General features: G+C 37.1%; 3 protein-coding genes across 3 annotated transcripts; 2 read left to right on the top strand and 1 right to left on the bottom strand.

The window, feature by feature from the left end:
• Positions 1-2,157: 2,157 nt before the first annotated feature.
• LOC113503519 (alpha-(1,3)-fucosyltransferase C-like) lies at positions 2,158-3,885 on the top strand. Its single transcript, XM_026885542.1, has 2 exons — positions 2,158-3,110; positions 3,516-3,885. The coding sequence occupies exons 1-2, from the start codon at positions 2,185-2,187 to the stop codon at positions 3,850-3,852; spliced, it is 1,263 nt and encodes a 420-aa protein (XP_026741343.1). The 5' UTR covers positions 2,158-2,184; the 3' UTR covers positions 3,853-3,885.
• A 7,449-nt stretch (positions 3,886-11,334) lies between these two features.
• On the bottom strand, positions 11,335-20,723 carry LOC113503553 (paternally-expressed gene 3 protein-like). The gene is made up of 3 exons (XM_026885583.1): positions 20,141-20,723; positions 19,384-19,903; positions 11,335-12,168 (listed from the first exon to the last, which is right to left on the bottom strand). Exons 1-3 carry the CDS (start codon positions 20,150-20,152, stop codon positions 11,396-11,398), a joined length of 1,305 nt encoding a protein of 434 aa, XP_026741384.1. The 5' UTR covers positions 20,153-20,723; the 3' UTR covers positions 11,335-11,395.
• Positions 20,724-21,383: 660 nt separating this feature from the next.
• LOC113503441 (cuticle protein-like) lies at positions 21,384-27,487 on the top strand. Its single transcript, XM_026885417.1, has 3 exons — positions 21,384-21,657; positions 21,769-22,251; positions 26,884-27,487. The coding sequence occupies exons 1-3, from the start codon at positions 21,646-21,648 to the stop codon at positions 27,403-27,405; spliced, it is 1,017 nt and encodes a 338-aa protein (XP_026741218.1). The 5' UTR covers positions 21,384-21,645; the 3' UTR covers positions 27,406-27,487.
• The last annotated feature ends 87 nt before the right edge of the window (positions 27,488-27,574 follow it).

Consider the following 27,574-nt stretch of genomic DNA (forward strand, 5'->3'; position numbering starts at 1 on the left):
AGTTACCTACGTTACAAGTACACAACACATACATTGACCTAACACCACGATCATTTACCCTGAACCATAAACCGTCAGAAATTAAGCACACGCTGAGACCCCTCACATCCCTATAGATTCGGAAGCTCTCGAGTGGTCAATAGAGCATATTCCACTCCACACGGAACACATTAGCAAATGGGAATAATAGTGACAATAGTCCGCCATTGTCGCCCATTGTCAACCTGCCACTGTTTTGTCAATAACCAAATACTTCATAATATTTAACTTTCTAAATCCAAGCTCTTCGATTTGAGTTTTTTTTTCGGGATTTGCTCGGTTTATTGTGCCAATAGCCAATATGTTGGTTTTACGGTTTTACCAGAGTGAGTTGGTGCTTTACGCTCGTTTGATTTTGTAACTTGTGTAAATGAAGAGCCTATAGTTGTGGGAATATTATTTTTAATAATTAATTGTCCTTAATTACTTTATAAAATATTAGTTATTATATTTTAGACTCTTTTGTATAAAAACTGCTGTAAAGCTTAATAAATAATAATATAGAAATAAAACCTGTAGTCCTTTGTTTTCCGAAACCTGACCAACACGAAAACCTGACGCATGGACGCAGCTGACCAAAATAAATGCTATAAAGCATATCCAACAATATGTTGCGAAGGTTTATTCTGTATCAAAAGCTTTATATCACCAGCTGCATGCCAAATATAAATATGATATAATTATGTAAGTTAAACACATTCTAAGAACGGACATAACATTGCTTCGAGATCTCCTAATTCAATTACAGTGCTATTGTCCTCGTTAAGTTTTTGCTCTCCAACATTTTACACCAACAATGGAGTTATTTTGCCAACAATAACTGTATTCGACGGACAATACTGTCGAAACTCGGACACGATGACAGAGCAACACTGTAACGGCGTGTGCAGAAGTATAAGTTGGAATAATGTTTGAAATTTTAGCAAAATATTGAACTAAAATTGTTGGTCTATAAGAAGTTCATCTCAAATTTCGACCTACATAGAAATAGATTGTAAATTTCGTTCTAATTAGGTCTTTAGCTGAGTTCTTACGTCTTGCACTGACAACACATAAGTTCTTCCATGGTTACAATTATTAAGTACCAGAAAATTTGAAATTGGTCAATAATTAAAAAGTTCAAATATAACCAGTCAAGTATGAGTTGGACAAGCATCACTGAGGATTTCATATAAATAGGTGAAAAAAAAACAAATCGCTTAGTTACACAAGTTGCAGTTTTGACATCCAACTAATTTACGATAACCTCTGTTGTTTAAACTTCCTAGCTTATCAGCTAGCTGTTCCTAGCTGCGCGGCGCGGCTTAACTGGTTACCAACGGATAGACAGTGAGCGGTGCCTCTGTTCGTTTTTACTGTTTGGGTAAGGGTAAGGTATCAAAAAGGAAGCTGCATACTATATCTTTAAGTAGATCGGATTATGACACCACACGTCCAACAACAGCAAATCGATCGATTAATCATGTGTTGTGGAACTTCTTTAAACCCTGCACATTGACATCCATCAATATTTTTTTACCACTCAAAGCTAACTGTACTCGAGCACGAATTGTATTTATATGTGAAGTGTTTATCATGTCCTGTTCCAGATACGATCTTAATCTCGGATTAGTGAGGTGTTGGGGCGCTTTGTTAACGCCAGTTAAGTGATGGTGCCACCTATGGGGCACAATGGCCATTCACTGGTCAAGATACTCCCACGACGTAGAATGGTGATTAGTGTAATCTGCGATCCTGTATCCGGTATTTTGTGGACGAATTTATTGATTGATTGTTGTATAGGTCAGCTGAGAGTTAGGTCTTGTTTTGTTTGGTTAGACCTTATACTATTTAAATGTTTGTTGGTTATTTTGATCATTCACAAAAAGTAATGCAGGTTTGGAGATTGAAACATCTTTAACAAATAAGTAATACCTTGTGTATTATGTATAAAGTGTATTTTAATAATATATGTTTCAATTGAAAAAATTTGAAAGCTTTGTGATTATATGTTACTAGGCATATTGATACTTTTTGCATAATAATATGATATAGACTTTGCTCAGCCCAATCTATTCAAAAGAAATACAATATAACCTCCATGTTTATAGTCATCTGTCATCAATGACTCATGTTCATTCTCATCAACCTGGACAGTTATAACTTATGGCATATTTGGTGGCATTGTGGAAATTACTGTATCATTCCAAATATTTCGTGAAGTATGTGATTTACGCTCTCTTGTTCCTGTTGATGTGCATAATTTTACATTTATGGTCAACTCGGTACACCAGTAACAACTACGCACCGGATTACAGGATATTTCCATACAATGAATCTAATATTGGACCACGAGTTATACTTGTTTGGCAGCATTATTACATGATGGTAAATAAGGGAAAACAGATATTCCCAAGTTTACAATGTAAAGTAAACAATTGTATATTTACCGAAGACAGGTATCTATTGGGAGACTATTTGAACTTCGACGCTCTAATTTTCACAGATTCTGCCTTAAAACAATCAGGGCATCTACAAAACAGACCAGAAAGACGTTCACCCTCACAAATATATATTTTTACCTCAATAGAATCAGCGTACAACATACCAGCTTGTGAAATATACAACGACAACTTCTTCAACTGGACGTTCACGTACAGACTTGATTCAGATATCCCATGGCCTTACTTTTTTGTACGAAACGTCACACGTGATATTGTAGCGCCAAGTTTACACGTCAATTGGACAATAAGCAAAGCCCCTATCGCAAAGAGCATAAAGAACATTTTACAGCACAAGAAAAAAGCAGCTGCTTGGCTGGTCAGCCACTGCGAGGCGGATAGTCTAAGAGACGATTACATTTCAAAGCTGCAGGGACATCTCTTCCACTTCTCTCTGAAGATTGATGTTTACGGAGGCTGCACTGATAGGGCTTGTGATGATGAGAACTGTGAGGAAATGTTCTCTAGAGATTACTTCTTCTATTTGGCTTTCGAAAACTCTTTCTCAGTAGATTACGTATCGGAAAAGATTCTTCACGGGTATAATAACTATGTTGTTCCTATTGTTTATGGCGGTGCTGATTATACCAGGTAAGCAGTAAGTTGTGACTTATTCTTAGGTGGAAATTTCCCACGGCTAATGCGCGTTGTAGATACTTAGAATCAGCTTATCGTGTATAAATAATACTTTCTAGGTACCTCATTAGTAAGTTCTTTGTTTGGATTAAAAGCTTGAAATTTAACAATACTGAATGTTTGGCATTAAAACTAGACAAATAGAAGTCATTTGTTTCTCATGGGAACTGAATAACGAATTAAAACTACGCTTGAACCTTGTACTTGTATATTGTGAAAGAGTAGAAATGAGGTTTAAATATGAATTTCTATAAATCTTTGTCCCTGAACTGTTATATATGGAACTGCGGTTAGTTTAACTATTTTGTAATAGGTACCTTTTTACAAACCAAAACCAATTTTCATCTACCGTTTTTTCAGATTTTTACCTCCGGGATCCTACCTTAACGCGCGTGAGCTCCACCCCTACAACTTAGCTTACTTGATACATGAGGCTATGAAAAACCCCGCGAAATACGAAGCTTACTTCAGATGGACCAACAGCTACACACTCGACGCTGACGTCATCGGGCACCATCCTTTATGTCACCTCTGCGAAGCTCTAAACAGTAAGAAGGCCAAACGAAGAAGGTCCTACAAAAAGTTCCGGATCTGGTGGAACGGCCTCAATGGTATGAAGTGGTGTCTCCCAGATGATTATTGGAATGAGACCTCCGTAGTAAACGTTGATGGCAGACATGTTTTTGAAATGTATTGACTTTTGTAGAACTTTTATCTTTTTTTTGTTTTTTATTTGTAGTTCTTTACTTTTTTTGTATTCTTTATTGCTTTACAGTAAAGTTTATTTTTTTGGTTATTGGTCTTTAGTATTTAACACTACTACTATTTTACACACCGATAGATGTTTAGGAAAGATTACCGACGAAAGCAACAGCAATAACAAGTAACATGTGCTGTAATTTATGTATTTTAAATACTCAATAAAATAAATCGATTAAAACCCTTGACCAAAAAAGACATAACACAGTTAAGATCAAAAATACAAAAACAATACAATTAATTACATTTCAATTTTTTATAAAGAAATACCAAAGTCTTAAAATAAACATCTTATAAGAGTCGCATTAGGGACATAATTAGTTATCAATACGCCGAGCGCTCCCACGCGGCGCGGCTTAGAGAAACTCATCAACTCCAAACCTAAGGCACCTATACGAGTTCACCAGAAGCGTGACCGATAGTTTGGTAATCCCCACACAATAACAGAACGTTATTAATTTCATATCGCCCACAAAAGAGCATGTTGCTACAAATATCAGTACAAAAGACGCCAGAGTAATTAATGTTAGAGTCGTATTGGTTGAATCCAGTCGTTAGTCCCAGGGGAGGCGCGGGCAAATCGCTACAACACAATACGGTAGTTAGGGAGGGGGCTATCGGCGGACGTTTAACGAGCAAATTATTTAGTAAATGTTGCCAAATAATAACATTAATGCGTGCGAGGGGTGCGAGGGTAGACGCTGCGGCTGCGCGCTACGTCTTTAGGTGGCTTACTATGGATGTACTGACTTTGGGACTTTATGGAGGTTAACGCTTTGTCTAGAAATCACCACACTGGATTTTGAGTATATATTCAAGAGTCAGAGTAGAAGATGAAACTCAATCAGAAATTGTTCATTACATATAAATCTTTTTTTTTTGCCTGTAATAAGACAAAAAATATTTAGGTATGTCCAGGAAAAAGAGATAAGTAGTAAGATTTTATAAAAGCGCACAAGACAAGAGACCCTTAATAACAACGATGTCCTGATGCTAATGCTTTAGATCTTTAAAAATCTTTAGTGTACGTAGATAAACAGTAGGAAATATTGACCAGCCGTTATTTTACTTGAATTAATAATAATCAAACATATCTAACTTAAACAAGTGTATCATCAAAAGCCCAAATCACAAAATTCACGAGCACCCATTGTCAAACCTCAACAATCCAAATATTGATGCTCAAAAAGAATAGTGCTAAAGACTGGTACTAGGGGTGGCTCCCTCGCAGCCAATGAGCGCGCGCGGCCCGAGTACCAGCGCAAACACCACCGCTCCTGAATGCCACATAATTGAGTGGCTCCTCAAGTCCGCTCCACTGATCTATTGTGAACGCCATTAAAGCAATTATGAGTTAAATGCTCGCGAATTAATGATGGTTTTATAGATGTTTTACGCGTGAAAGCTTCTTCTTTCAAGTCGGAAAGTTAGTTTCATTGGAATTGTTGGCGTACTTTGTAAACGAAGTGAAATAAGTGGTTTTAAGGTATAAGTTGAAACGTGGACGTAATTATGGCGTTTTTGCTAGGTGTTCTGCAATATAACTGTAGGTATCCTTGAAATACTGTTATCCGTGATATAGGTATTGTCTAAAACCTGTTAATCAGTAAAAAAATAACTCTTTACTACGCAAACACGACAATACTGGGTATTATGACGGTATTTGTTCTGCGAGTAGGAATATTATTATCACTAAACGTCATTTTTTTATCTCACTGACTCCCTACTTACTACCCTAAAAAGAAACGTCGGAACAACTCAGGGGTCGCTGTTTCTTTTAAAGCCCAGACATTTTTTCAAATGCGATTCTAAATCGATATAAACATATATATAGCGTTTAATCCAATCTTCAAGCAGGCTGTTCTGAGTCGCATTCCACAGACTGTTATCTCGCTCCTGCCTCCTGAATACTCATTTAAGTACATTAGCATAATATCGATTAGATACAACTCGATACAAAGTCTCGAGTGTTTACCGCAGCGCTAACAGGCCGCAGCGCGCGCTAAACATTGACTCATAACGAAACAATAATGTATTCACAGAGCGAGCTTAGCGTACTCGCGGTTATGTGACTTTGCGACAACCCCTACTAATGTTCCTTTATGTAAATAGATTAAATCAAGTTGCTGATTTTCAACGCATCGTTAATTTGCAGGTAGGCTTGAGATGTAATACTATAACATCAAAACAAATGTGAAATGAGAGTCAAGTTCAATATTATGATATATGTCTTAATTGTTGACTACAACGACCAAAGCCGTCGTCGTAAGGTCGTACTTAGCTAGTTCTCAAATACTATTTAGGTATTATACTGGCCTGTTGAAAATAGAATTCAGCAAAATTCTACTGCCACGAAACAAAATTACCTATGAGATGATTCTAAAACTTAAACTACAACTAGGTATACAAAATATATCAATGTTGTTTTTCTAATAAGAATCATGAATAAGTTTCAATCATTAAGTAAAAATGGATTCAAAATTGTTGTGTATCGCAAGCAAATTATTTTTTTACGATCCGTCCCTGTCCACGGAGGCCTGAAAATTACGCGTGTCACACTTACTTCAACGGTTCTTAATTATTACGATCTTGTCCACGGAGTTATAAAACATTTATGAGCCTAAGGAAGATATAGTAAAAGAGTGAAAATCATCTAAAGCGTTTTATTATTTGTGACAAAAGAAGATAAAAGGAGCATTGTTCGAGGCATAGAATATAAAATTAAAAAATTAAAAGTGTCAGCCTTCGCTGAAAATGTTCTATTAATTTCAATATTACGTTGAAAAAAGCCGTCGCAGTAAACTGTCTAATAACATTCTCGAAAGCAAAGCCAGAAAAGTAGTGTACTTCAAAGATTTTTCGTATAAAAAATATTTTAAACAAGTCTGTTTAAAGAGTGTTTTTATACTATAAAGTTTCTTCGGTCTTTTATTTTGAACACACTTTGAAACTGTTCGCTTCTGATAGGTAGTGTCTATAATCAGAATGCTTAATTTGTTCCTTTGATGTGGTATTACAGTTTATTAAATTAAACCAAGCACTAGTCGGACTCGCGACATTGAAAGTTTTGCCCCAATAGGCTTAAGATAAACAAATTGGTAAGGTGACAAATAAATTAGTGAGGACTCAACCTCAAAATAAATTTATACTAATAGATGAGCTTTTGTTATCGTACATTATAGCTTTTGAAAATTCGCAGCTTGGTGAGGGACGGACGGGCAGACAGACTGACCGACGAGGGAGCCTCGGTGATGGGGTTTCGTTTATATCTTTCCTTTGGTTCCTTATAAGTCTCCAACATACCCCACAACGATTAAGAATAAGTCTAAATGAAAAAGTCTGACTACACAGTCTCATTGAAAAGAAGCACATCAATTTAAAATTCTACTTAAAATTTACAAAACAGGACCATTTTAAACTTAAATACATCAAAGATCATTCGAGTACAGCAGCAGTCGTACAACGGTACGAGTCCCCCGGGAGCAAGGAGTCCCGCAAACGGAATGGATAATTCAATAACCGATGGAACGCGCCACCTAATCCCCAAATTAGCAATACGATATGAATAAATAGATTTTGGTCTGCACAAAGCTGGTGCCTTGGGACGGGACTAACGTAGGGGACACGGTGTTTAGCGAATCATTAGTTTTACTAATGAAGGGTTGCGTAAAATATTCAGTTGTCATTGTAAATTGAGCAACGAGTCGCGTTTAGTATTAGGAAACTGCTGTTTATTTTTGTCCTTTGTGTCCTAGTCCTTGAAAGTGTGTGGAGTGCACGTTGCAACCCGACTCAAAGCACTAGATGCAAATAACTATTTCGCCTTTTTGATGTTTTTATCCGATTCCAAGCATGTAACAAAATATAAACTCGCAAAGAAACATGTATAATACTTTTCATGCATAAAAATGAATTCTATTGTAGTTTCGAAGAACGTGTTTTCCATGTCTTCACTTTATAATCATCCTGTACAACGCTATAACGATTACACCAAGAACATTAGCACATTAGCATCGTATGCAAATGTAACGCCAATGCTAACACAGTTACACCTAACTACATAGATCGGTACCTACATAACAGTTGCCACAACATTAGCAGTTAACATAAACAGATAGCAATCTAATCTCATTGTTGCAATGACGCCAATTATAACAGATACATTGAGCGCAACAGAGATACGCCAATTAGGAGAGGTTCAGGAAGCTGGCGCGCGTGCGCACACCCTAATTGTTTCCGACATAGTCTTGCCACCCTGTCTTCCCCCGGTTCACGAGCCAAGCACTACAGAAGATCCACTTTGCAAAGTAGAATTATAATAGTTGGTTTAATATCATACATAAACAGCTTTCAGCGACAATTATTGGGTATTATTTAACAATACAAATGATAATGATTATATGATTAAAGGCTGTAACACAAAAATGTTAGAACAATTGCAATTGCAAAAATATTAACCTTTACGTTAATATTTTTTGTTCTAGAAAATCCAAATAATCTCAAAATTTGTGACACGAAAAAAAAATACATTTAAGAGCTAACGATAACCAAAAACGATGTTATATCTGCAATCATTATTTTTACACGAAAACTGACTTTAAAAATTCCTTAAGAAAATAAAATATTTTTAGGCCCGAAGTGTTTATTTGAAGTAATGTTAGTACTACAATTCACTGAATATGCTTTAAAGTGGATCTTCTGCATACATCACTGCTGTACAAACCCGTCCCCTGCTCCCCCGCCTCCCCCGCGCCTCGCTCCCGGCGATAACAAGGAAAGGAATATCCGAGCGTAGCTGGAACTGCACAATGTTTTGACAGTACGTTATAAGTACAACAGTACCGCTGCAGTATTACAGATTTATACAGCTGGCCAATTTAATGCACAGTAGGAATACGTATAGGATCGTATTCGAAAATCAGAAGGAATCGCTTTAGTTTTAAATCTTGAATTGGTCGTTCTCTCGTCGAACCTATGAAAGACAAAATATACAAAACATTTAATAAGAAGAGAAGACTACAAACATTTATTAAGAAGTAAAGGATGACTAGTGGCAAGATTTCTTTTTTTGAATATGTGGTTCGATGACCTGAATAAATTAAAGAAAGCCGGCTTGTGTCACACGCCCACTACTGGGAAACATAAAAATAAATAAATTGATACACAAAAATATCCATAAAGTTAAATTTCTACTTATACGTTACACTCGACGACCTCCGTGGTCGAGTGGCGTACGCACCGGTTTCAAGGTGTCGCTAGCTCTGAGGTCCCGGGTTCGATCCCCGGTCAGGTCAATGTAAAAATTCTTATTTCTACATTGTCTCGGGTCTGGGTGTTTGTGGTACCTTCGTTGTATCTGAATTCCATAACACAAGTGCTTTAGCAACTTACTTTGGGTTCAGAACAATGTATGTGATGTTGTCTGCATTTATTTATTTATTTATAGTTTCACGTACATTTTCATTACCAACACATAAACCACCATTGTCCTCGTAAAGTGCACTCCAACGTATCCGTGTACACTGGAAGCCACACAAAATATCAACATTTTTCTAACGATGCAACTTGACACTCGGGTCATCCGGAAGCAATTGTGCACAATGGCCTAAATGCACGCAATTGTACGAGGCACGTGCGCGCGTGTGCCCGCGATTTGTGCCAAAGAGATGTACAAATGCGTGGCGAATTAGTGACATCTCTATTATAGTAAGCTTTACGCTTGTTAGGCCTCCATTAATTATTCCGCTTGATGAATGGGTACTTCTAAATGTAGCTGTAATCTTTGCTTGAATGTTTTGTTACAATCCTAATTGCGTTTTGTGATTAAGATTAGTTTTAATTATGCTTTTTTATGAATTGGCTGTGTTGTATCTTTGTTTAAAGATTTGTAGTTCGTATCTAGAACTCTGTTAATTATTGTTTTGTAATGGGAATAGTTAGCCGATCTTCCAGTAACAAGAAATGACGACTTTTTTTCAACAATCTAGCAAGAAGGTTATAACAAATAGTTTTTATAGCTTTCTCAAGTGGAAGTTGTTACATAACTGCTAACTATCCAACCAACATGGTCAATCAAATCTTAATTAAGCCATAATTGACGTATTAGTTATGTGTAGGATGATAATAATTTATCACAGCTCGGATTAGGCAAGCGTGATTGATTCGCCTTGAAATCTAATTTGGCTACTCTAAATTAATTTGAATTAGTAAAACTAGAGCGGAGAGCAACACAAGAGGTACGTATTATGACAGATATTTAGCAAAGACAGATTGCAAAATAGGCAAACATAATTCATGCGTTTCAACCTATAATTACAACTCAGAATATATTTTTATAAAACACTCAACCCTTCCATAATTACAGTGCTGCAAATCTCCTAGGAATATCAGTAGCATTCGGTGTAATATCAACTTAATACAAACTGGAGTAAGCGGGGGTTGCCGCGGGGTGAGGCAGGGAGGGGTGAACCGAGGGGGGTAATAGTTCATCATCCGATAATAGCGGGATTAACACGATCCAACCCTTTGTGGGCGGCTTGTAAAACTTTACCAAAACATTTGTCCGCACTGATTATTTATTCGTACAACATTAAATATTCCCACAGCGAATACGTTATTGCGTGTCATTTTATCCACAAACTATTCAATTTTTGTGATTCGATACAAACAATTTCGTTTGTTTTATAGTGGTTTGTTTTTCTTTTACAAATCTAGGTGAGAAAATGTCTCCCGTTACTTGAACATAATATCAAGGTTTTTAGTGAACCGTCTGAAAGAGTTCAAAAAGCTTAAATAGCGGCTTGATTAACTTGCTTAAAAACAAACGTATTCTATTTCTTCTCACAAATATGTAGCGGTTCCCGACACATGTTTTTTCTCGTTCTAAAGCGCAATTTAATCGATTATAGCAAAAGTTTAGTAACAAAATCTAATATTCACATCACACATTCTGAACCCCTCTGTAACATACTAACAACTACTTTCATCATCAACACTGTCAATTTATATTTGCCTGCAATCATTAATGTAGGCGTCGACACGTTACGCTGTTTTTGCAAAGCGGGCGCGAAACATCTCCACTATGAGTAGCGCTGCCCTGCCCTCCGCGCACAGTCGGTATCAGACGAACGAGGGGGCTTCTTTCGGATCTTTGACTAGGGCTCTGGTCATAGAGTAAACTAGCCGAATGAATAGGTGTCAGAAGTAATGCGTCAGAGCGGCCCGCCGGGGGCGCGGACGTGCCGCGTAACTGGACCCACTCGCATCATAATGCTACATAATTCAATTGATTCCCCGACACTACCCGCACGCTTCCTCCTAACTTCGTTTAGAACGTTTTGATATCGGATACGCCGTTTTGACGCCTCCTTGTACAATTCTTTCCCCAATGACCCTCCGTGGAAAAAATAAAAGCTTCGAATTGCATTGACTATCTTATATTTAACACAATAAATAAATTAAACAACAATGGTATTTACATCTTAGTGATGGTAGGACACAGCTGGGGAGGAGAAGGTGACGTGGCCAAGAGATTGGGTGTAGGCAACCTTGGCAACAGGAGCAGCGGCGTACGCGATCTTGGCGACTGGAGCGTGAGAGTAGGAGATGGCGGCAGGAGCCTGGGAGTAAGACACGGCAGCTGGGGCGTGGGAGTAGGACACGGCAGCAGGAGCGTGGGAGTAAGAAAGTTGTGCTGGTGCTAGGGCCACCTTGGCTACGGGAGCAGCATATGCGAGCTTAGCTACCGGAGCAGCGTAAGCGAGCTTGGCGACGGGGGCAGCGTAGGCGATTTTTGCGACGGGAGCGGCGTAGGCGACCTTGGTGACGGGGGCAGCGTAGGCGACCTTGGCGACAGGGGCGGCGTAAGCGATCTTGGCGGGAGCTTGCTGGATAGGTGTGCCTTCGTAGGTGACCTCAGCGTTGAAACCATGTTCCTTGTCAGAGGTGTAGTGTACGATGCGGCGGACACCGTCGGGCTGCACGAGCGAGTACGAGCCCTGCACGGCGTCTCCGGCGCGAGACTCCTGCTGCTGCTTCACGTCTCCGCTGTGGTCGTCGTGCACGGAGTAGTTGAACTCGTAGTGAGCTGGCGCCTCGGGCTCGGCGTACGCCACCTTGGCGTAGGGGACCACGGGGAGGGCCACAGCTGTGGCAGCTGCCACCAGGGCGGAAAAAGCGAGGAACTGTAATGAGAAATCTGTTAAATGGTGGTACGATTTCAAAATGATGTAAACGAAGTAAAATCTTGTCAGATCTCAAAATGTTTAAATATTTTAAAATATAAAACTACTACCCTTAACATGACTGATGACTGATGTTAAATAACAATTAAAATAAACTTCCAATATGTTTTGTAAATTTTGCCACTTGTAACCTTACAACTTTAATGCAAACTAAATAATATTATGTTAAAAAAATAACTTTAATTACTCTAATTCAAGAAAACTTACTCTGGCGGCCATGTCGAATGGTTTGTGTATTGTAGACGAATGTGCTTGGACACGGTAGCTCTGAGCTTTTATACTAAACACGCGTAGTTGCACACTCGCAGTACATACGCACATGTGTAAACATACAAACAAGTGTTGGGCCCAGCTGATGCCCGCGGCGGGCGTCAAAACTGGATCGATGGCAACCGAAAGATACAAGATTAGTGTTATGTAATCAGTTTCAAGTTCAAACATTTTGTTTACTTGAATACCTTTGAGATGTAAGAGGAACGTGCCGAGGAATTTATAAGCTCGGAATAGAAATTGATCTTTTCTCTAAGTTGTACGATCACAAGTTAAGCTACCCTTGAAACAGTCGGTACATCGATGGGTGACAATCTATTAAAATAAAGATACCTATTTCATTTCGTAAAAACATATATCTGAACGAATCCCTCCATGCTTCGGAAGACACGTTAAATTATGGGCCCCGGCTGTTATTTTTTATTTATACATCTTTAACATTCTTTATGAATAGTTAGAAGCTATAAAGTCTGGCGATTAATCTTACTGCGGGTTATCCTGTTGCCCAGATAACTGCCTGATGGGCAATAGCTCCTTGTAATACACTCGTACTTATCTGAATCCATGTAGTGTGGAGACCGAACCCGTTTTAGTTGCCAAACGGCTAGGCTGGTGATGACTAGCTTCCTACAATTACCAAGGATTATTTATATTTATAGTTTCGGCATAGATCGATCTATTTAAAAACATAGGGTATGTGACATTTCCGATGTACTGACGTGGAAAAGGTCTGTGGAGGCACTTTCATTCGTCGCGTCGAATGATGGACTCTACCGCAAAAATAAATATTATCTATCCTAACGTTTTTGTGTAAAACTCACGTTACGTGACTTTGACTTGTCAGTTCAGTAGATACAGTGAAGCGATTCCAACAGCGGTAGCGCTTGACGAAATGAAACATGTCCACCGGCCCAGGGATGACTAGGTCAAGGTATGTTATAATAATTTATCTATCTGTATCAAGATCGTATAATAGAATATCAGTATTAATGTACAAAAAGTCACGAACAACATTTTATCCGTTTATCTCTATCACCATCTCCGTATAAATGAATTAATGTATAGTGTGATTACAATGTTTTGATACTTGTTTAAAATAAGACTTGTTTTGTTTCTTGAAATATGTCTTACCCTTATCCTTTTGGATGAAGTTAGGCTAAATTAAGTTATGTGTACTGTATGTGTAGGTAATCAAAAGTATGTTAAAACATTTGCATCAATTTATACCAAGGAGCAATTTCTGTCAACTCATATATAAAAAAAAATGTTCTTTGAAACACATTAAGTTATTATAAAAAGTAAATAAATTACTAACACTAGAACTATTTTAAAAATAGGTTAAACCATTAGTTTGTAAAATAACACTGGATACTTTATAAAAAAACAAAGCCGCTATGAATAAAGCAAGTATCAAAACTACTCAATCCACAGCTATTACACATCATGCAACTAATTAGAATTATTGACAATGAATGCGGTGATATTATCTAACTGCCACCGCTCCACAATAGTGTAGTATACGTACATATATTAATCACTGTGTCTATAACTGTAACACTTTAATATTTGTTCCACATTTGCAGTACTTGCACAAACACCGCCATTAGAAACTTACACCGTATAAGATAAGTGCATTGCGTAGTTAATCTAGTTTTATATTAATTTATGCTATTTGTAATATACTTAATAGGCGTATTGTGATTGATGATGTATTATTTTAGCCTGTTTTACTATACGTAGAGTATGTTATCTAGGTTGTGGAGCTCACATAGGCAGCTTATCTACATTAATCTATCTGATCCGGCGAATTTCATTCTGATGAGCTGATTCATAGGGCTAACCCAGGGCGTCAACCGAAACTAAAAGCATACATAAAAAAAAAACTTTGAATCTGTCCAATCGTTTAGGAGGAGTTCAGAGATATATAAATATGTACAGTGGTATAACATATACATATAAGATAGGGTATTCACTTGATTTCGGTATTAGACTTTGTACACATAATAAACTATTAATTTTTTTGCGTAAAGACGATCAAAATGAACCTTCCAATTTATTTACGACTTTTTAAATTAAGCTGCTATAGTACTGTAAGCATGCGCATAACCTGTTTCAAGTACTTACACACAATATATGATCCAATTCCCAATAAGAGTTCACGGTGAACTGTACAAAAGTTTAAAAGGCACATACCAATAGTAATCACCCCGGAATGGGCTGGCGACCTCGTTCGACATGTTAAAGACAAAATCAAGACTAATAAGTAATAACTTTGGAATTAAATGAACTCATTCCGGTTATAAAAAGAATGCCGAACCGACCTTGCTATAAATGGCAGTACATTTCGTACGACTGTCATTGAATTCACGTAAACGGTAAATGACTTGTGATTTTTCCCACGAATAATTAAGAGTCGAAGAGTTGACAGCTATTAAACGTATGTATGTGATGATTGGGGATAATTTATTGAAATGTATTCATGGTTCTGTATATGAAGTGAAGCAACGAAAGTGATAGGTATATTGTATTTTTCTTTTATAAAATTCATTTCATTGTATAAGTGTGTTAAAAATATACAGAAAAAATATATAGTATTCTTTCGGTTTAACATAAAAAAAGTGTTTCCATTTAGTCTACAAAGGCAAAATAATACATATATACGACTAATAACAAAATCTAAACTTAAACCGCACGCTTTCAAAAGTTTCTTAAGGACCCCTAAAATGTCCGCACATCCGTTCACATTGGAACAGGTTGATCGCAGTTATCTAGTTGATAAGACATAGGCGCGATCGCTCTATTTCTCATTGCTAAACTATTATACAGATTTGCGTAACTCCTTAAGAAATACTGTCTTTGTTGCAAATTAGCTAAATTCCATGACTGTCCCCTGAGGGCAGGAGTGCTTAGTTAAAACTAATACGTAGCTACACAGTAATTAAGAATAATAAGCTTTATCCCAAGGTGTTAAGGTTGATATCGCATTTTTATGAATTAACAAAATCATAAAGTCGATCACGCCCACTTATAATTGAAGTACTGAAATTAAATCGATGGCTTAATTTTGGTCTCACTCATTACATTACGTTACTAATTAAGATAAGGTTTTGGATAGGCTAATAAAATAGATAATATGTCGTTGAATGCATGTTAAAAATTCTTGCTAATATAACTAGAGTATTTAAAATATAAATTGCCGATTGGAATTTAGATGTAATCAATAGACAAGGTGATCTAATCATGTTTTGCATTTAAAGTGTTAATTTTATTTAAATTCGGACTCTATACATTAAATAAAACGGATATAAAAGAATTGACATAGCTTAACAGCTACCGGTGTGCGTGATGTAAATTTTCGTAGTGTGTCGTATTTATGATACACTAGCTTTTCGTCCGCGGCTTAGCCCGCGTCGAGGTCGGTTTTATCCAGGGACCGGCCGGATACTCATTGAAAGGGTTTTTGAAGGGGTTTTTTTAAGCGCTTCAAGAAAAAACCCTATGACATATGTTACACCTTCGAACGGATTACTGTAACCCTGTTCCGAACAGGTTACCCTTTACTACCCTGTAACACTGTAACAGGGTAACCCACTCCAACCTAAGACAATGCAATATGCACTCTTTATCATAGACATTAGTTTGAAAATAGTATAACCACGAGCGCACGTGACATCTTACCGCCCAGCGGCGCCGTTGTTGCATTTACCGAGCGACTTGTAAACATGGAATAAAAATCATTGTAGATATGATCTTACAGTTTAATTTTGCTTGTCGCACTTTTCAAACGTTGTGATATATATTTTTCGTGTCTATACTTGTAGACCAGGGTAGATAATTTTTAAAACCAAAAAAAAAAATAGTAGGATGAAACCCATTAGAAAAGGAGGGGAATATTATAAAAATGAAAGGAAAAATAATTTACGGGTGATCTGAGGTCGGGAAGGGGGTGGGAGTGACGTTTGAAGAGTAAAAAACGGTTTTTATCGATTTCCGGCAAAACTAAAATTCGTATCGAAAAAAGTCAAATGGCAAAGTTCTAAAAGAAAAAGATCTAAAACTTTTGTGTTTACATTTTTTTCACATAACATCAAAATTTATGTGAAAAATCTAAAAAACCAAGATTGTGGTTTTTTATTTTTATCTTTTACAAAAATTTATTTTTGTAACGAAATTTGGTGAAATCTTACTTTTTTGTGTCCCAAATACGCTGTAATTTATTTGATTAAAAATATTTATTTTTTCACCTTATTTTGAATTAATATAAAAAAACACTCTAATTTTCAATCGAAAATTCACCCGTCAAATCTTCTCAGAAAATGCAAAAAATGAAAAAAAACTTGTATTCGATTTTTTTTTAAATTATTATAAATAATTTCATCCAAAAAATTTGATCTCATTTTGTGTTCAATAGACCAATAATCGAGTAAGGTTTTAGGCTAGGTATATAAAATAACGCTGCAACTAATAGGAGCGAAGATTTAATGGAAAATGTGGCAAATACGGGGAAAAATATTAATCTTCGAGGGCTTTCGTTCAAAAATTCCTAACTTATATCTTCTAACCACGCGGACGAAGTCGCGGGCAACAGCTAGTTACCTATATGACGTTTCGCGCGTAGGTAGTTTGTCCGAGAGGCGCGAGTCGCGGCGCTACGCGTCGGCGATAGAAGAAAATCAGCTGTAGTCTTAGTAAAGCAATGAGGGGCCGCTAGGGTGCAAGTATGCAGCTCAAGTTTAGTGGGTAATTCAGGGTAACACGAATAAAAGCCTTTCGTGAAGGTAACCACTTCAAAGGGTTAAGTTATTGAAGGGGTTAACCCCTTCACGTGGTTACCATAATGAAGGTGTTAACCATTTCGCTGGGTTTCGAGGATGTAACTCGAACAAAAGGTAACACTGCGATATGAGTTACCCCGTGTACGGGTTACCCTGTCAAACGGCTTAACTCTAAAGTGGGGTTGTCCGGTCCCTGGTTTTATCGCGTTTCCAAGAGAACTCCTCAAAAGACCGGGATAAAAGCTTTCGTATGTTCTTTCTCAAGGTCAACTCTATCTCTGTACCAAATTTTATTAAAATCAGTTCAGTGGTTTAGACGTGAAAGCGTAACAGACAGACAGACAGAGTTACCTACTTTCGCATTTATAATATTAATATAGTAGGGATGTTAATCAATTTACTTATGAAATCTATAATATCTATTACGAATAAGGAAAACACAATGATCCTGTGGATTAACGGATTCGGGAGATTTTTTACCGTCCTGTGAAATAAAAAAAAATACATAGACTCAACGCACCTCTTTGAATCAATTTTGCGAAGTCGTGACATCAGAACATCCTAACTTTAAAGCAGTATATCTTTGTCATTTTTTATTGTTCAGATAAAGGTAAAATATCTGTCTGTTTTTTGCATTTTTATTTACTGGCCTAAAAAGATTTTTCTTTTTATTCCCAGCCATTATGCCAGTTGTGGAATATTAACATTATGGCCAACACAAGGCCTAATTAGACGTCAGTCAACAACATAAAAAGACTCATACAAGTTACAGGTTTCAAGAGTTCAATTACTACAAAAAAGCATTTTCTCAGAAAGTTTCCATGGTAACAGAATCTTGTCCTCACCAAAATTTAACTTAATTCCGAAATCAATTAAAATAATTAATGCGTTTAATTAAACCTATTAAACAACGGAAGCTTGTTAATTGTCGCCGTCCTTTGCGACTGACGTAATGTTTACACGTACTTACAACTGAATGCCTTTTAAGATTATCAGCTGAACAATATATTTGGAAAAATATTTGGCAGGTTTTAAAGTAGCTCAAGTTCAAGTTTTTTATCGACAAATTTTATTGATATAAATGTTTGTTAACTTCAATTTTTAACATCTCCTTATCTTGAACTATCCTTCAAGGATTTTGAATTCTCATCCATTGTGTAAATACCTCCCAAAATCGTGAATTCTTCGCACGATCATTTGTTGCGTATCTGGGTGTAATTTATCTTTAATATTTATGTATGTTATCTATTACTCACTACTCATAATACAAGCTTTAGATAATAACTTTCAGACTTGATGAATTTCTGTGAAAGTCGCGGCATAAATACTTATATTGATGTACCTCTTATTATAGTATTATTTTTGCGACGAATGCAATCGTGTTGAAATTAAATCGCGCTTTTGTGCTTTAATGAATAATTTCATACATTAGACATGACAGCTAACCCTTGCACGAGCCTAACGACATACATGTCATAAAGTGATACTATCTCGAGAACGGTCACGATTTGAAGTACTTGCTCCATACACATGCCTCAATTGATCAAAGCAGTACCACAAAGTTACACATATTACCATTGGACCGCACCCAAAACAATTCGGTCAAGGCCTTGGTCAACAGTCACCAAACTACTTTTAATTTCTCTGCGGCAACCAGTTTGCGAAGACCCACAAAACGTCTTCAGAACTCGGAGCGAGAGGCGTGAAGTAGAAAGCGGAGGGTCAACATAAATTGGTCAGTTTGTCAAAGTGTTCAATTATTGAGATGATTGTTGCAATTTATTTAGATACTAATCATGTGTCATATTATCGTAATTTTGTAATGTAAGAATAAGTAAATCGTTTTAATTTATGTGTTTACGATTACATTAAGCAATGCACGCACTTGCTGTTTATGCAGATCGATTTGACATAATGCGTCCATATTTGGTAACCGGTTTTTAGGTTTTGTATAGTGGGTGTTCAATTTAAACTGTATCATAAACTTGATGTTCGATTGTTTTGCTGATAAATATATTTGTGTCTACTAGCTGAGAATCTGACACGATTTGCTCAGAGAAGTTTGATTAAAATCGAAATCGTGATAATTTTAAAAAATACATTTCAGTTCAATAATTTAATAGCAACTACTGATTACATAATAATCAACAGATTTCTTAACTAATTAACAAGACTTGATCTAGTGGTGGTAGGAGATAGCGGGTGACGCGTAGGACACGTGGGCTACGGGAGCGGCGTAGGCGACCTTAGCGACGGGAGCGGCGTAGGCGACTGGGGCGTGAGAGTAGGACACGGCGGCAGGAGCGTAGGAAACCTTGGCGACGGGAGTGGCGTAGGCGACCTTGGCGATGGGGGCAGCGTAGGCGACCTTGGCAATGGGAGCGGCGTAGGCAATCTTAGCGGGAGCTTGCTGGATAGGGGTGCCCTCGTAGGTGACCTCAGCGTTGAAGCCATGTTCCTTGTCGGAGGTATAGTGCACGATGCGGCGGACACCGTCGGGCTGCACGAGCGAGTACGAGCCCTGCACGGCGTCTCCGGCGCGAGACTCCTGCTGCTGCTTCACGTCTCCGCTGTGGTCGTCGTGCACGGAGTAGTTGAACTCGTAGTGAGCTGGCGCCTCGGGCTCGGCGTACGCCACCTTGGCATAGGGGATGAGGGGCACGGCGTAGGATGCCACGGCCAGGGACAGGACGATCACGAACTGTAAACAACATAATCTGTTAAGAAATCACAAAATATTTTTGGGAAAATATTAAAAAAAAGGATTTTCACAAATTATCTAAAAACAAGAAAACTCAGGACAAGAATTCATCACACAAATAATTGTACTACGCGGGATCGAAACCGCGACACGTCTTGCACAGTGGGTTTAGCGTGGTGACCGCAACCACTCGGCTATCTGTGTATTTTTGTAAATGTAATTTAAAAAGTAACTTACTTTGGCGACCATTTTTGTTTTGTTATTCTTGATATGGATATCAATACTTGACTATGATCTTTTTTGACCTGCTACACTTTTTATACTTAACTACTACCTTCAAAGAGTAAAGTTGGTGACAAATAATAAGCCCGAGGCGATGTAAATACTTTATGTGGAGGTGAAGGTCGTCCAGTTGATTTATGCGGTTCACGATTATATTGACAAATGCAACGAAACATTGATATACTTACTGTCTAATCATATTTAGGCATACGTATTGACTAATTTGTTATGGAATGATAAATTGATCCATATTTAGGGTTCCGTTTTCAACGAGCTTACACAAATTAATACCTATTACGTTTCCACTGACCTTCTGACTTCAGGCTTTATATCATTAACCGTAATTCCTACACAGTTTAAAATTATATTTTTGTATTTTGGTTTATACTTTTGAATGTAGTAAACCCGAGGTTTAGCAAACATTGGTGCCGTCATAAATTTGTTGGGTCACTTTATCGATTCGTTACCTATATTAGTACTCAGTATTAGTAGGTCGCATACGAGTTCTTTCGCAGAAGATAGGAGGCAGGATTTTTATAAAAACAAACAGTCAATATATTGCAAAGTCACTAACCAGAACGCGGCCTCGCAACGAGAGTGATATCTCCTGAGAATATCACAGAAATTAGATGATGCTATAGGCTACTTTGTTTAAAATTGAATACTTGTAACGAATGTAACGATTTAAGTATTTATTTTGTCAAGGATTAATAACATGTTTAAGTCTTCTAACAGAGGTGTTGTTTTTTTTAATCAAATTGGAATCAAATTCTGGACTTTTTTAACTTTTAAGAGGAAAATTAAGTCACACATGAATTTCAATTAACTTTAACCATCTCCATCTCCATCTCTCCGCTTTTGAAACTTTGCGCATTGCTTTTCTCCTCAATAAACCACAGAAATCATTTAAGCAAACGAACAAACGCTTCAGCTTTTCTCTTTTGCTAGAAATATTAGTAAAAAAAGGGAAATGCAAAAAAATATATTATTACTGAATTTTACTGATCTAATAACCAAAATTAATTTATGGGAGAGTTAAATACTTAGTATGTTGTGAAATAGCTACGCATTATTTCGTTTCTTTCCTTTATTCATATTTAGATTAGAGTTAACTATTTAATTTACATGTTTGATATGAACTTATGAACTGTGAGTTTCACTAAAGATATATAAATGTTCACAAACGATATGCTAGTCTCAATAATTCAATTTTCTTCAAAGACAGAGTAACATTTTGCTTATTTTGCTGGACAGTTGATTTTTGAAGCAATGCAATGAGTTCACCTTCACCTAGCACTCAATGAACAATATGAACATGTGCAGCGGTATCGGCGCCGCGGGCGTGCAGCGTGCTTACAGTGACACTGACTGGAGGCGAACACTCAAGTATAAATAGTACAGCCGGTGACAAATTGTCACAGTTGAGCTTTGATACTCATATCAACAACACATATCCAAAAATGGTCGCCAAAGTAAGTAATCGTAACTTACCATATACACATAGTTTTAACATATAGTTTTAATCTGAACCATCGAAAAAATATAGTCCGTCAAATAAGCAAATAATATTTTTTTTCTTCCAGTTCGTGATCGTCCTGTCCCTGGCCGTGGCCTCCTACGCCGTGCCCCTCATCCCCTACGCTAAGGTGGCGTACGCCGAGCCCGAGGCGCCAGCTCACTACGAGTTCAACTACTCCGTGCACGACGACCACAGCGGAGACGTGAAGCAGCAGCAGGAGTCTCGCGCCGGAGACGCCGTGCAGGGCTCGTACTCGCTCGTGCAGCCCGACGGTGTCCGCCGCATCGTGCACTACACCGCCGACCACGAGCACGGCTTCAACGCTGAGGTCACCTACGAGGGCACCCCCGTCCACCAGGCTCCCGCTAAGATCGCCTACGCCGCTCCCATCGCCAAGGTCGCCTACGCTGCCCCCATCGCCAAGGTCGCCTACGCCAGTCCCGTCGCCAAGGTGTCCTACGCTCCTGCCACCGTGTCCTACTCTCACGCCCCAGTCGCCTACGCCGCTCCCGTCGCTAAGGTCGCCTACGCCGCTCCCGTAGCCCACGTGTCCTACGCGTCCCCCGCTATCTCCTACCACCACTAGATACAGTTTTATGTAGCTAGCCTGACTGTTGTATTTATTGAAATGAATAGTTGGTAAATATTTATTAAATTGTTGAATCGCAAGTGAGCCCTTATTTTATTAAACTCCATCCCTTGTTGCGTTGAAAATATGCCTACATTTTACAATTTTTAATATTTAAAAGCTGTTTAAAATCTGAACAAAAAAACTTATATGAGGGTAGTTTACGAATAAGATATTAGGAATTTGCAGCTTTATTATTGTTCTTGTTCGTTTAAAAAAACCAGATGAGTTACTTAGTTCATACAAACATACAATGCAAAAGATGCGAATATAGCGTATGATAGTTTTATAGATGACTTTTTATTATTTTATGAGTTATGCTTCCCTTTAAAACTTATAACAATAAAAACAAATAAAAAACCTAAATGGATATCTCGAGGAATCAAAATATGTAGCCAAAAGCAAAGAAAATTACTTTGGGCATATAGACTAAAACCTAATACTACAAACAAAGATAATTTAAAAAAATATACTATTCTTTACAAAAAAATAATACGTCTAACGCAGAGAGCTCAAAATAATAACTTTATAAATAATTCCCACAATAAATCGAAAGCTGCTTGGCAAGTCATCAATAAATCACAATTTAATCTGCCGCAAGAAATGATTATGTCCTTAAAAATAAACAATGAAAATATAACACATCCCACAGATATAGCAAATATATTCAATAACTATTTTGTGGATGTCATTGAAAGTAATGTTGATACCAGTGCTATTTCGGCTAATAATTATAATGAAACTATGAAAAATTTAACATCTCAGTCATTGTTTATGCAGCCTGTATTACCTACTGACATAATAAACGTTATACGTGGTCTTAAAAATACAAATACAGTCGGTGATGATGGCATATCTACTGTTGTCATTAAACATGTCAAAGATGTTATAGCGGAACCACTAGCTCATATTATTAACTTATGCATCACGGATGGCATATACCCTGAGAGACTAAAAAAAGCTATAATTAAACCGTTATTTAAAAAAAATGATAAATCTGATCCAAAAAATTATAGACCTGTTGCAAAAATACCAGTTTTCTCAAAAGTTTTCGAAAAAATTATCTATAACTCAGTGTACAGTTACTTTGAAAAATATAAATTATTTTGTAATGAGCAAAAAGGGTTCAGAAAAAATACTACTATTAACATGGCGTTATATGACCTACTATCTAGCGTTATGACATGTGTTGATGATAAAATTCCTGTTTGTGCAATTTACACTGACATGACCAAAGCTTTCGATTACGTTGACCATAATATTCTTAAAAAAAAACTGCATGAATACGGTATCAGAGGCAATGTTTTAAATCTTTTAAAATCGTACCTAAGTGATAGAGTTCAAAGCACAGAAATTACTAGGTTATGCCTAAAAACTAATTCAATTACTAGATATGTCTCTCAACCTAGACATATTAAATATGGCGTGCCCCAAGGGAGCGTACTGGGACCATTACTTTTTTTTAATATATATAAATGACCTGCCCAGAGTTACATCACACAAAATGGTCCTTTTTGCAGATGATAGTACTGCTATTATAAAATGCACTGATCCGAATAATTATCAAAATGATATTAATAATTGTTTAAGTGACATAATTAGTGGCTTAAAAATAACAATTTAGTAATTAATTTAAATAAAACTAAAATAATGAATTTTCATCAAAAACGTAAAAATCCCACAGTTAGTATAAACTACAACAATTACAAAATAGAAGAAGTAAATCAAGCTAAATTTTTAGGTATCATGGTGGACAACAAACTGATGTGGAAGCCTCATATTCAGGAAGTTTGCTTGAAATTAAATAAATCTGCATATGCACTATTTCAGCTGTCTAAGAAAGTAAATATGCAGACACTTCTAACTGCCTATCATGGCTTGGTTGCTTCAGTTCGTCGATTTGGCTTGATTTTCTGGGGGCAGTCGACTGATAGCGAGCTTATTTTCAAAATGCAAAAAAGATGTATACGTTCAATGTGTGGCTTAAAAACTACAGACTCCTGTCAACCTCATTTTGTGGATTTAAAAATATTAACAGTACCCTCAATGTACATTTATGAAACTGCTGTATTCATTAAAGATAATCCTCAGCTATTTCAAAGATTGTGTGATGTAAAGAAAAATCCAATGCGTTCCCAATATTCTAACCAATTATGTCATATAAAATGTAAAACGGCTTTAATGAAAAAAAGCTTTTTTGGTAATGCATCAAAAATTTATAATAAAATACCAGATGGCATAAAAAAAATGCCCTTAATAAAGTTTAAAAAAAATCTAAACTCACTACTTACTGAAAAATGTTACTATGCAGTGGATGATTTCCTAAACGATTCATTTTAATTATTATTGTATTCTTTTATTTTCTCTTAATTTTATTTTCTATTGTATGTTTCAAATTCATTTGTATGGCTTAAATAGTACCTAAAAATGTATAAATCTTTACTTAATTGTTATATTTGTACGCCTTCATGGCAAAACATAGCGCTTCTTATGTATCTTTAACACCAGCATTTAATGTACCTATGTTTAACAAATAAATATTCTTGATTCTTGATTCTTGATTACATTTTGAAATAAAAAGAATTTAGGTGCAGTTACTTTTGGATAAACTGGTACAATTATGTAAAAAAAGAAATAGTTTTGTAAAACCTTGAATTCAACTTCAATATTATTTTCTCTCTCTTCCCTCCTTTTTCTAAAACTTATCGACAGCTATCGTTACGAATAAGATCATACAGTCATCTAGGCTTGCGTCCTACATTAGTACCAAAATATTATAAGATGACTTCAGAAATGTATGAATGTCACTAAATGTTTGTTATTAGCCTTAGGAAAATTAGATCTATTAATGTAAAGCTTGAAAACTTAGGTTACAAAACCTACATTTTGTTATAATCTTTCGTTATAATATTCTTGTTTAACTATGTTGTAAATAGTCGTGGCTTTTTTCAGTTTTAAATGAGGTTTTTATGCAAGAGGTTCAAGTTTGATCCCAACGCGGGCAATTACTAATGTGACTTTTCCAACTTAGTCACTAGTGACAAACAATTAAGAATAACTTAGTAAGGAAACCTGAATTTCAAAAATTGAAATCCCTTTTCTCAGATATGGAACGAATATAGATTAGTATTATAATCTTGTCGAATAACAATAAAATAAAATGGCTGCGACACCTTAGTTTTTTTCATACTATTAAACAAAAAGCTTAGGCGCCCATGTGAAGCCGAAATGCAATAAACTTAACGATATTATTATATTATACCTTTCCCATAACTTTCATATCACAAACCTTCTCTGGATTTCAACATATTAATAGATTATGTCCCAGAAGAGAAAGAACTAGTTAAAATTGATTATTTAATTAAAAGCAAAGAAAAACGACTATCGCATTAAAGAATTTAATGATTGCTCCGCTAAGGTTTCAGAAACAGACTCACAAAAAGACTCTCAGACACAAAACAATCATTCATGGATCAAACATACGCCCGTCCTACGCAGAGATCGAACCTGCGACACGTCACACGTGGTGGGTTTGGCGTGATGACCTTAACCACTCGGCTATCCGTGCAGTCAAAATTATTCTCTAAACCACAACAATTTGTTCATGTACTGAGCATATCCCGATACTTCGTCCTTTCTACAAGAAACCAATTAAAGAAATTGTGAAAAAAAACATATTTCACTATAATTAGAGGCCTATTAGACCTTAATCTAGTCTTGATTTATTTGTTCATGACACACGGGATTTTCAAATATTCATCTTTTAACATTTGTAGTGTAAATATTTTTACTATGTTACCTATCTGATTTGCCTTCATATGCCATCTTATGTCGCTACCAACAGAGGTAGAGTACCTGCTGAACATAAAAAACCTTGTTTATTTTTATAAGCAGCTTTTTTAGGTTCTAGCTTAGTAAGTTATTGTTATATGGGTGCTTGTTTTTGTTCGTCTAGCAACTTTACAGATTTCTGGAGACAGCACCTTAAAAAAATTGCTCTGTAATTAACGGACCTTATTGTTTGCATGTAAGAAACATCACTCGAATATTTTGTCAGTAGGTATTTAAATATTGATCCCTATTTTGTCTATACAACTCGGTGTTAAATTTTGAAGTATGTGTCTTCGTTATCTGTTACACAGTTTTTCCTTGTAATGGTCGAGTAGCGCTTTACAGATGGACAGTTAAAAGCTGTTATAGTTGTAAAACAACTACTATAATTTTTGACTAAATCTAAATTATATTAATTGGATATGTAACATCAATATTAATCTGTATCAATTGAAAAAATGTCTTAAGCAATGCAAAGAGTTGACCTTCACCTAGCACTCTATGTTGCAGCGTGTCAACGGCAACATTGACTGGAGGCGAACACTCAAGTATAAATAGTATAGCCGGTGTGACAAAGTCACAGTTAAGTTCTCATACCCAAATCAACAACACCTATCCAACAATGGTCGCCAAAGTGAGTAATCATAATACGTGTCTAAAAAATGTACGACCTAACAAAAAAGTGTTTTATCTAAATAATTTACTTTCATTTTCTTCTAGTTCGTGATCGTCTTGTCCCTGGCCGTGGCCTCCTACGCCGTGCCCCTCATCCCCTACGCCAAGGTGGCGTACGCCGAGCCCGAGGCGCCAGCTCACTACGAGTTCAACTACTCCGTGCACGACGACCACAGCGGAGACGTGAAGCAGCAGCAGGAGTCTCGCGCCGGAGACGCCGTGCAGGGCTCGTACTCGCTCGTGCAGCCCGACGGTGTCCGTCGCATCGTGCACTACACCGCCGACCACGAGCACGGCTTCAACGCTGAGGTCTCCTACGAGGGCACCCCCGTCCAGCAAGCACCCGCTAAGATCGCCTACGCCGCCCCTGTCGCCAAGATCGCCTACGCTGCCCCCATCGCCAAGGTCGCCTACGCCGCTCCCGTCGCCAAGGTGTCCTACGCTCCTGCCGCCGTGTCCTACTCTCACGCCCCAGTCACCTACGCCGCTCCCGTCGCTAAGGTCGCCTACGCCGCTCCCGTAGCCCACGTGTCCTACGCGTCCCCCGCTATCTCCTACCACCACTAGATACAGTTTTATGTAGCTAGCCTGACTGTTGTGTTTATTGAAATGAATAGTTGGTAAATATTTATTAAATTATTGAATCGAATTTTTCCTCTCATTCATTCATTCATAACTTAACCCATTACAATATTTTGTAACATTAGGTTACAATACCGACAGAATCGCATTCTTA

The sequence above is a fragment of the Trichoplusia ni genome, chromosome 19 (genome assembly GCF_003590095.1).
Source record: "Trichoplusia ni isolate ovarian cell line Hi5 chromosome 19, tn1, whole genome shotgun sequence".
In the NCBI taxonomy this organism is placed as follows: Eukaryota; Metazoa; Arthropoda; class Insecta; order Lepidoptera; family Noctuidae; genus Trichoplusia; species Trichoplusia ni.